Source organism: Limulus polyphemus, unplaced genomic scaffold (genome assembly GCF_000517525.1).
Source record: "Limulus polyphemus unplaced genomic scaffold, Limulus_polyphemus-2.1.2 Scaffold6077, whole genome shotgun sequence".
NCBI lineage: Eukaryota > Metazoa > Arthropoda > Merostomata > Xiphosura > Limulidae > Limulus > Limulus polyphemus.
This window is the reverse complement of record NW_013671687.1, coordinates 20,663-31,340: the sequence shown is the minus strand read 5'-3', so window position 1 is coordinate 31,340 and position 10,678 is coordinate 20,663. Positions and strand designations below refer to the sequence as shown.

Below are 10,678 nucleotides of genomic sequence, written 5' to 3'. Positions count from 1 at the left end.
GAGATACATTAATGTAAATAAAACCCCGAGTTCTTGGATAAAGTGAAGAGATACATTAATGTAAATAAAACCCCGAGTTCTTGGATAAAGTGAAGAGATACATTAATGTAAATATAACCCCGAGTTGTTGGATAAAGTGAAGAGATACATTAATGTAAATATAACCCCGAGTTCTTGGATAAAGTGAAGAGATACATTAATGTAAATATAACCCCGAGTTCTTGGATAAAGTGTCGGGACAAAATGTGGATAAAGCTCCAGGATAATTCAGATAAACATTATGTTTATAAACATAAAGTGACACGTCCATTTAGAGACAATGCTACATTTGTTTGAGTATCGCAATGATCGCGTAATTTTCGAGATCTTACAAGTTAAAGAAAAGTATTCTTTGCTTCTTTCTGGTGAGCTTTCAGTCAAAAATGTTTTTATTTTCTTGTATCTTCTAATCAAGAGATGTCGCCAGTGAGATAGATTACTTTAAGGAAAATTTGGTCAGGGTTTAGTGATCTTTAAACATGTCTAACAGATCACCCACGATGGTGTGTTCTTCTCTACATCATCCTGTAATTCATAAAAGTTTCAACAATGTATGTCAAATAAAACAATTGTATGGTTTACATTCAAGATTAGCTAATGTCATTATTGCATCATAAAATATTGTTAAACGGTCTTGTTTGTTTATGAGACACAAAGCTATACAGTCATGACTTTAATGCCCGTTTCTACCTTCTAGGCATGTCTCAGAAAAACGTTCCATTCTTCCAAGACGAACGGAACTAACTCTACTGCACTGAGGTAATGGCAATGATTATACAACAGCGTATATTCTAACTTGACCTGCCCCTCCCCATTAAGGCCTTTATCATTCGTTGTTCTGTTAATCAGATAAAGGGCAATGTTCGCGTGGATAAACTTTCGGGATAATGTTTACAGAGTTAATGTTCGCGTTGATTTGGGTAAAGAGTTTTTCTATGAATCCATGAGTGAAAGCAAAGAAGAATATAGTATGTTTCAAGCGCACTTCGTATGTTATATTCAATGCCGATGAGTCCTTTCGTATAATACCAGGGCTCATCAGTACTCGTCATTACACACACGATACAAATAAAAAACTAACAAAGCTAAACGTAAGGCAGGTAGTGAGCATCACCCACCGCTAACTCTTGAGATACTCTTGCCAGATCGAATAGTGGGATTTGACCGTTACGTCTATAACGCACCCAAGTTAAGATTGTTAAAAGGCTACTAAATGTTTGTTAACTCTGCTTTATCCTAAGCTATGATTATTAACCTCACATTAATTGTTTGTTAACTCTACCACAGGTCCAACCCTCGCCCTGCCTGTCATCAAACTTCACAAAGTCAGAGTAGAGCTAGAATATTTACCAAAGGCAAGCTATTCGCCTGTACGTTCTGTACACATGCGTTTCGTATTACTTTGCAATACATTTTGTAAATTATCGTGGCGCTAAGTGTTAGGAAATATTTAATAGCCCATAGGCTACAGACAAGGTAAACTGTCTTACTTTGATAAGAGCCAAGTTTTTCTTTCTGGAATTAAGTAAATAATAAGGCCGATAATAAAAACTTCTATTGTCCAGTCTGTATATCTACTTACCTCTCTGTATAGATTCGACTTTGTGTCATACAGAATTAGATACTCTATTAGAAGGAAAGACTAGTAACATAGTAATAGCATAGATGGCAGCACCGACACTCAATTACCCACTTCTTTACATGGTGAAACATTGCCAAACTTTTTATAGGAGTCAGTAATTTATATTTTGTTTTAAACTTTATTGTAAACATTTGGACTGTGGTAATCCTCTCCTTGTTATTGTAAACATTTGGACTGTGGTAATCCTCTCCTTGTTATTGTAAACATTTGGAGTGTGGTAATCCTCTCCTTGTTAATGTAAACATTTGGACTGTGGTAATCCTCTCCTTGTTAATGTAAACATTTGGAGTGTGGTAATCCTCTCCTTGTTATTCGAAACATTTGGACTGTGGTAATCCTCTCTTTGTTGTTGTAAACATTTGGACTGTGCTAATCCTCTCCTTGTTATTGTAAACATTTGGACTGTGGTAATCCTCTCCTTGTTAATGTAAACATTTGGAGTGTGGTAATCCTCTCCTTGTTATTGTAAACATTTGGAGTGTGGTAATCCTCTCCTTGTTATTGTAAACATTTGGAGTGTGGTAATCCTCTCCTTGTTATTGTAAACATTTGGACTGTGGTAATCCTCTCCTTGTGATTGTAAACATTTGGACTGTGGTAATCCTCTCCTTGTGATTGTAAACATTTGGACTGTGGTAATCCTCTCCTTAATTTTTGTACCGATAGACTTGAGGGAAGTTAAGTATAAAAGTGAAAACAAAAAAAAACTTCGGTGCTAAGTTTGTAACTATCTGGAGTTTCATTGCCATGTGTTTCTTTCTAATAGTTTTCTCCCACGTTGGTATATGCACGTTTACTGAGATACACGTGTAGATCTTGCGAGCCCGGGAACATGACTTGGCCCCCCGAATATAAAAGTATCTGGTGAAAAGGGTATGAAACCACCCAACATTGAAATTCCTTTCTTGATCAAAAGTTTAGTTTTTGTACAGTGAGTAAATATCACATTTATCTCATCCTTCAAATGTCAGTCACGGGTGATAAAGAATTAACTGTAACGACATGAATGTGTTTTTCAACATGCAGTGAACCATAGTTAGAAATTCACAGCAGAAGGCGCGATAATACAAAATTAGTTTTAACGGTCAAAACGTACTCAACTCATTTCTTACGTAATCTTTACTTTATTATAGATATATTTCTTATTTTGTACTTGTTTATGCAATGGATTCTCGTATTCCAGGGGTCCGAACTCGGGGTCACTTTCTAGTTGCCCCCCTTTTGACTTCACGTTCTCGTGTATTGAATGAAAGAGGGTGACGTTCTAATTGTTTTTAAACATGGCGGTGATCGCAATTTTGTGCTGAGAAGGAGAGAGAAAAGTCAAGGAATAAAAAAAAGGGTTGATTTTTTAGTAATAAGTTAACGATTTATTTTTGTTTGAAGCAGATCATCACGCACATTCACGATTAAGTTTGTTGTTGAAGCCCTCTAGCGGATGTAAAACTGCATATTTCAAGTAATTGTTAGTGGAGTTAAAGTACAAGATTCGTTCGTACAGGTTACTACGTAACGTCACGTAGGACGAAGACGTATCCGGGTGTCGTGATTAACACCAACAACGTAATTACCCAAGATTCATACCTTCCATACTACCTCTCCGCACAATGGACCAACCTGGACAAATATCAAGAAGGTTGGGAAAAGGGTTGAGGGGGTGGGGTTTGATTTTAGTTGAACAATAGTATTAATACTTATTTTGTTATTATTGATATAAGTGTATTTCCAAAATGAGGTAGGTGATGAAATGTACAGAAATCTGGAATTTTCGGATTTATTCTAAGAAATATTATGCAAAAGCAAATAAGAATATGTTGTAATATGTCAACCGCACAACATCTGCCATATCCAGTGCCGACGAGACCTTTCGTACAATACCAAGACTCATCAGGTCAGCTGGGATACGACAGATATAGTAGTGGTCTAGGCATTTTACGTCATCTGATTTCATGAACACCAACTGTTATGATGTGAACCAGCCATTGAATTGTTATTTCATGAACACCAACTTTATGGTGTGAACCAGCCATTGAATTGTTATTTCATGAACCCAACTGTTATGGTGTGAACCAGCCAGGGAATTGTTATTTCATGAACACCAACTGTTATGCAGCCAGTGAATTGATATTATTATCATTTTTACTTAAGTCATTTAGAAATCAGATTTAGAGTAAGATCTAATAACAAGGCATTATTTATTCTACTTTTAGCAGCGACATCTTTTCTTACTTATTTATATATTTTATCTTTATGTTTGACATAAAGATAAGTATTTGATATACTTTAAACCTGGTCGGCAGCATATGCGAGGCGTGAATTAAGTAACAAGTGATCCAAAACTTTCTATCCTCTTATAATTGTTCTGTTGCTAAGTAACAAGTGATCCAAAACTTTCTATCCTCTTACAATTGTTCTGTTGCTAAGTAACAAGTGATCCAAAACTTTCTATCCTCTTATAATTGTTCTGTTGCTAATAACAAGTGATCCAAAACTTTCTATCCTCTTACAATTGTTCTGTTGCTAAGTAACAAGTGATCCAGAACTTTCTATCCTCTTACAATTGTTCTGTTGCTAAGTAACAAGTGATCCAGAACTTTCTATCCTCTTACAATTGTTCTGTTGCTAAGTAACAAGTGATCTGACGTATTGACGCTAAGTAACAATAAAAATAGGTCCAACATAATTGTAGTTATTATTTTGTTGTTGTTGTTGCAAAGTTGCAAGTGATCCTACACACTTTATCCGCTTAGAATTGTCTTGTTACAAAGCGTGTGTAACAATACATCCGACACGCTATAATTGTTAGAATTGTCTTGTTACAAAGCGTGTGTAACAATAGATCCGACACGCTATAATTGTTAGAATTGTTCTGTTACAAAATATCAAATGTTCAGACTCTCTTTATTTTTTGAATTGTTTTATTGCTAACAATTGTATTTAAAACTGTAATACATGCACCTGTAGATAACATATTATCATTTGATTCAGTTTCAATTTAATCGGTTACTTTGAGGCAAGTGATCTTTTGTTTAACAACAAAATCATAGATTGCTTGTTTATTTATTTCAAATATTCTACGCTAGCCACCCCTTATTCTGAACTGTCACAACGAGAAAGATATCTAGTTAACAGCACCCACCTATAACTTTTGGGCTATTCCATTCCAGTTGTGGGGTTTGACCGTAACATACCAACAGCTTCAAAGTGCGATTTTGCGGTAACAAGACGCGAACCACCGACCCTCAAATTCACAATCAGGCACACTGCCCGTTAGGCCACTCTCAGCTTATATAAAGATCATAAAACTGCTGTAAAGGGCAGGATTGATTATTTGGGTGTTCTATTAATTGTAAAAATAATATTCAAATTCATTGTAGTGGTTTGTTTGTTGTTAAGCGCAAAGCTACACAATGGGCTATTTGTACTGTGCCCACCTCTGGTACCGAAACCCGAATGTTATCGTCATAAGTTCAAGGTGTTATCGCTGTGCCACGGATGGCCCGTTGTACTAAACAATATCTGAGTATTTATGTGTCTTATTATTTATACGAATAATACTATTGTCCTATTAAGTGCTTATTTATTCAATCAAATTTCCAATCGACAAACAATTAAGCCGATTGTTAACGGTGAAAATGTTGATTTGTACGTGTTATTGATGTAATTCCAATCGTATCTCGTCTTCGTCGACATTTGGATCACATCATGAATTCAAAACGAAAAGATTCAAACTACAAGATCATGTGACGTATTACAGACAACGAGCTATTGTAGTCTATAACCCATTCAGACGCCGGAAACCAGAGAAACAACATTCCATTTTGTAAGCTGGCCAACCTTTAAAAAACAGGACGGGGTTGTTGTCGGGTGCAATAAACAGGCGCCATTTGGCTAATACCTAAAGTCACCTGACTATTAACTTTGTGGAGTTAAAACCACTTAAAACGGCCTCCATAGTTTGACTTTGGATAAGTGCATATATTATCTATTTTTATACAACAAGCCATTAGTTAATCTCTCTATGTAATTTCTTTCTGTCTCTACCTATTAATACACATATAAATAGGAAAATAAATGAATAGACAAATATATATATATTCATCCGTCGTGTTGTGTCACTGGCTGCTATTTTGTATGCGGTTGTATGAACAGAGCAACATGTTACCCGGCAACAATACATATTTCGACTTTGTTACAATCAAACATTCAAAGTAGGGTAGTTACCCGGCAACAATACGTATGTTGACTGTGTTAAACTCAAATATTCAATGTTGGGTAGTCACCCGGCAACAATACCTATGTTGACTGTGTTAAACTCAAACATTCAATGTCGGGTAGTCACCCGGCAACAATACCTATGTTGACTGTGTTAAACTCAAACTTTCAATGTTGGGTAGTCACCCGGCAACAATACCTATGTTGACTGTGTTAAACTCAAATATTCAATGTTGGGTAGTCACCCGGCAACAATACCTATGTTGACTGTGTTAAACTCAAACATTCAATGTTGGGTAGTCACCCGGCAACAATACCTATGTTTACTGTGTTACAATCAACTGTTCAGGTTAGTAATCGGGCAACAATTTTTTTTCCAGATGCTGAACTCCTCGATGGTTTGTCAACAACCCAAAGCCCTAGTGATGAAACCGGTCGACCTATAGATCATACAGCCACGCTCGAGGCTTTACCGCTATCATCCCAACAAAAGGACAATACTAACAGCTCTGCAGCTGTGTTAGAAAAGAAAGCCAATGTAGAAGTGTTAGAAACATCTCCGATTGAAGATATCAGAGCAGAGAAGTGTAGTAGTTTATCTTTAGAAGTTCAGACGACCAATCGAGCATACTCTGAAGATTCAAGTGTAACAGGTATGGAGCTGCCTCTAGATGGCGCTATAAGTCAAATGTAATGATTCCTGGTCATTATAACTTATTATGGGATTTGCTGCTATGGAAATGTTCTCACCTTCGTAACAAGCTGTATAATTAGGACGGAACTGAACCAGTTAGAGGTTATGTATAAGTTTGGTCTCAGCCAAGTAACACAAACAACCTTAAAAAATCAATTTGAAAACTTGTACGAATTGAAGTTGGTTAACTTACCTAATTAGTGAGAACAGAGTAATAAAGAACGATTTTCTTATTTGTAGAGATAGACACGTTCGTATGTACTGTGTTTGTTTCTCTATCCGAATAATGTTGTAATCGGTGATTTAATTACCTTTGTAAATCTGATAAAATCTCTTGAATCGGCTAGATTGACGAGTCTTCTTTACATATATGAGAAACCTAAGTTACTTGTGTACGTTATTGCACGTTTAGTAAGAGTAATTACATTGTTTTTGTTGTGAGAAACTTGCATGATATACTATTGAAAACCGTTCCTTATTAGTTCATCAGCATGTGAAATGCACATAATTTTGTAGTGCTGTTACACACGTGCACAATTAATTGAGATTTGTATGTGTGTGTGTGTGTTATTACAACAAAAAGACACAATTGCATCCGAATTCAGTAGTGTTATCACAACAAACACGTGTTCTTCTAAAGTTGGTGACATTTGTAACATCGCCGCTAGGGAGTGGGGAAACTTGTCCATGTTGGACGCGGTCCTATGACAGAGCTCCGAGTTCAAATAAGAGTGTCATTGTATGGTAGGTGATAGGGTGCTGGTGGCGGGTGCTGGTGAGTAGTTCAAAATTAGAGACTGGTGGCAGATAGAAGCTTTTCTGGTTTGGTATTGTTTGATGTGTGAAACTCGGGTTTGGTATTGTTTGATGTGTGAAACTCTTCTACCTTTTGATATAATGCTGAACATCAGGAGATCCGTAATTACTATTTGTATCCAAATATGATGTTGTGACTTGACTTTTTGTATACTTCACAAAAACTTCAGTTATTTTAATTAATAGCTCTGCTCGGTCGTGGACCTCTGACTGGTCGAAAACGCCCTTACTACCACGCTGCGGCGGTGGAGGTCATTACCGTAACTTGACCACTCCCTTACTAGCTGGTCCTTGACCAATTACAACGTTATTAGTTTCTTTCTGGACTGAACGCTAAGAAAACATTATAATGGATCTCTTGTTGGTGATATAACCCCTAACATACATATAACCTTAATAATGGATATTCGCTACGAAACACACACAACCCCGCCTGTTGGTAGAAAAGTGCATAACTTATTTTTATAATCTTCGCACACAGCCACTTATCATAAAGTATCAGATAATTGTGCATGTCGTTTTTGGTTTTATCGTCAAAGATATTGGCTTTTATTTTTTCGCGAATAATTCTACTGGTTTCAATGAACCCCCTGTTTCAATTTCAGTTGTTACTGATCATAATGCAGATCTTTTGATCAGTTACACTACCAACAATATGTATCTGATGTGCTAGTAGCCCACGAGCGTAACAATGAAAATTACTGCAGAATGTGTTATTATCATTGTTGCCTCCCTGTATCTGAACTAATGCTAAAGGCACAACAATTAATCAATTCAGTTTTAGGTCATTCCTTTCAAATATTCTACGCTTTTTTGTTTTGTTTTGTATGGCAGCTTAATGCCTTCGTGTCCTCTATAAACAAACAAATTGAAAGAGTTTAAACGGAGTTAATATAGAGAATATAACAAAAATGTAGTTAAACATAAAGTATCGACAATGAAGTGTGTCTCATATAAACAAAGAATAATATTAGAACACATGTTTTGGTTTTATAAGTGGCACTTACAACGCTAGAAACCGGGTTACGATGCCTGGTGAAATAACGATAAAAACATTCCGATCACAAAACCCTGTGTTTGATGTAGTTAAACTCTAATAAATCATGTATCACTGTTTGTTCGTTTCGGGTATTCTTCGACTGTCACTATTATAACGCACCTGCCTCAAAGTGCAGAGCGCAATTCTTGTTTATTGGGGGGGGGGGGGATTCTTGGATCCAAAGTCCGGCTTACTAACCAATAGGCTACGCCCGGCCCGAAGCGTTTCTGTGAAGGACGTAAACACCAGAACAGGTGAATTGGTTTTAATAGAATTAAATATAAAATTACGAGTTCTAATTAATGTAGTTTTTCAAAAAGACACGAGAGGTCCAGTGGTTAGGTAGCCTACCGGACTATGAACTTACAGATCCTCACCATTCGTATTGCGTTATTGAAAAACAAATCGCGCGCTCCGCACTTTGAGACCCTGAGTGCGTTATAAGAGTGATTGTAAGATTCCAATATTCGGCCTGACAAGTACAATTCAAGTAGTGGTGCTGACCAGCTGCCTCCTCTGTAATATTTCTGGTTAAATTTAAAGACGGCTAGTGGACATAACCCATGAGTAACATTGCGCAAATATCCTAAAACAAAGAACAAATAAAAGTATTATCAAATATTATATTATGGGAAAAATCGTTCTCGTGTTTTAAACGCAAGAGGTAAATATTTATTTTTTACTTGTGGTTCTTGTTTCTCGCAGGATCTGTTTATATGCATTTGCATTGTAGTTTGAGATCACACTTCTTATCATACGATTTTAGCGAAACGCGTTTTGGGGACTCGATAAAACTAAATCAAACACACAACATGTGCTGTTCGATACCTGATTTATTGGGACTCAGTAAAATTAAATCAAACACACAAGATGTGCTGTTCCATATCTGATTTATTGGACTCAGTAAAACTAAATCAAACACACAAGATGTGCTGTTCGATACCTGATTTATTGCGCTCAGTAAAACTAAATCAAACACACAAGATGTGCTGTTCGATATCTGATTTATTGCGCTCAATAAAACTAAATCAGTTATACAAGTTATCTGTAGAAAGTGAATCATACACTCCTTTGACATATGATGTCAAGACCAATGTAGCTTAAAGCGATAACAGTCTATCTCTAAGACTTTGCTTCTGTTTTTTTTTCAGTTAGCTGCTGTATGTTTCAGGTATTAGTCTAGTTAAAAAGATCAGTATATCTAAAGAACAAACCTTTCAGATAGCAAGTAATAACCACTTCTCCAGTTTCGGTTTTGTTTACCTTCTGTTTGTTTGTTTTGCAGATGATAAAATCAGCGACTGTTTTAATATGGAAGTGGTTATCAACAGTAACCCAACTGATAACCAGTATTTCCACAAGTCATCATCTCTTCCACTAGAAGTGTCACGTCAACCTCCTGACGGTCATGAGTTTCCTCCAAAGTACAGTGAATCTCGTCTCTTGACGACTCCCAGCGTTGGTGAGGATTCGGGAGTGTTCCTCGATGATCAACTGAGTGATCCATCCCATAGCAAGAAGATTGATCAGGATCGTATTACAGAACTAGCTACCGAAGACAATACAATGAAACAAACAGGTTACTATGTCCAAAACGGCTTCTCAAAAAATGAACATCCAAAGGGCGTTATAGGTTCTGAAAAGTCCATTAACAAGAAGAGGTTACCAACTCCTCCACCCAAACCAAGTTTAAACCCAAATAACCAGCCTTTGCAATCAAGTAGGTCTTTTCTTGTGGAAGACAACTCTTCTGAGAAACAGATGAAATACATATTGAGTGGTGATATTGAATTAGTCCAAAATAGACCAGGTGGTTCATGTGAAAAACGAAGGTTTATTGACCAAACAAGTAGCAGCAAAAGAGACATCGATATGAAACAGAAGAACCATGAAAACCTAAAACTTAGTAGCAACTTCTACCACAGTCAGTTCAACCATATACCAGTTAGTGTTAAAGATCGTATTGCAATGTTTTCACGTACTGCCTCATCAAGTACGAGTGTTGAGCCATCAGAGGAAACAGTTACCTCCAAAACTCGAGAGCTGTATCTTTCTGATGATTCTGGTAAACATATTAGTGTTGAAAACCAACACATCGGATCGAACATTGGTGTTGAAAACCAACACATAAGATCGAACATTGGTGTTGAAAACCAACACATGGGATCGAACATTGGTGTTGAAAACCAACACATGGGATCGAACATTGGTGTTGAAAACCAACACATGGGAT

The 10,678-nt window shown here is 36.6% G+C and overlaps 1 protein-coding gene across 1 annotated transcript in view; it reads left to right on the top strand.

Annotated features, from left to right (window-relative positions):
* The first annotated feature begins 6,215 nt into the window (after positions 1-6,215).
* Positions 6,216-10,678, top strand: part of LOC106473327 — a 15,626-nt gene continuing 11,163 nt past the window's right edge. The window contains exons 1-2 of the mRNA XM_013934009.2: positions 6,216-6,549; positions 9,731-10,678. Coding sequence (XP_013789463.2) covers positions 6,216-6,549; positions 9,731-10,678 — 1,282 coding nt within the window. The remainder of the gene's footprint in view (positions 6,550-9,730) is intronic.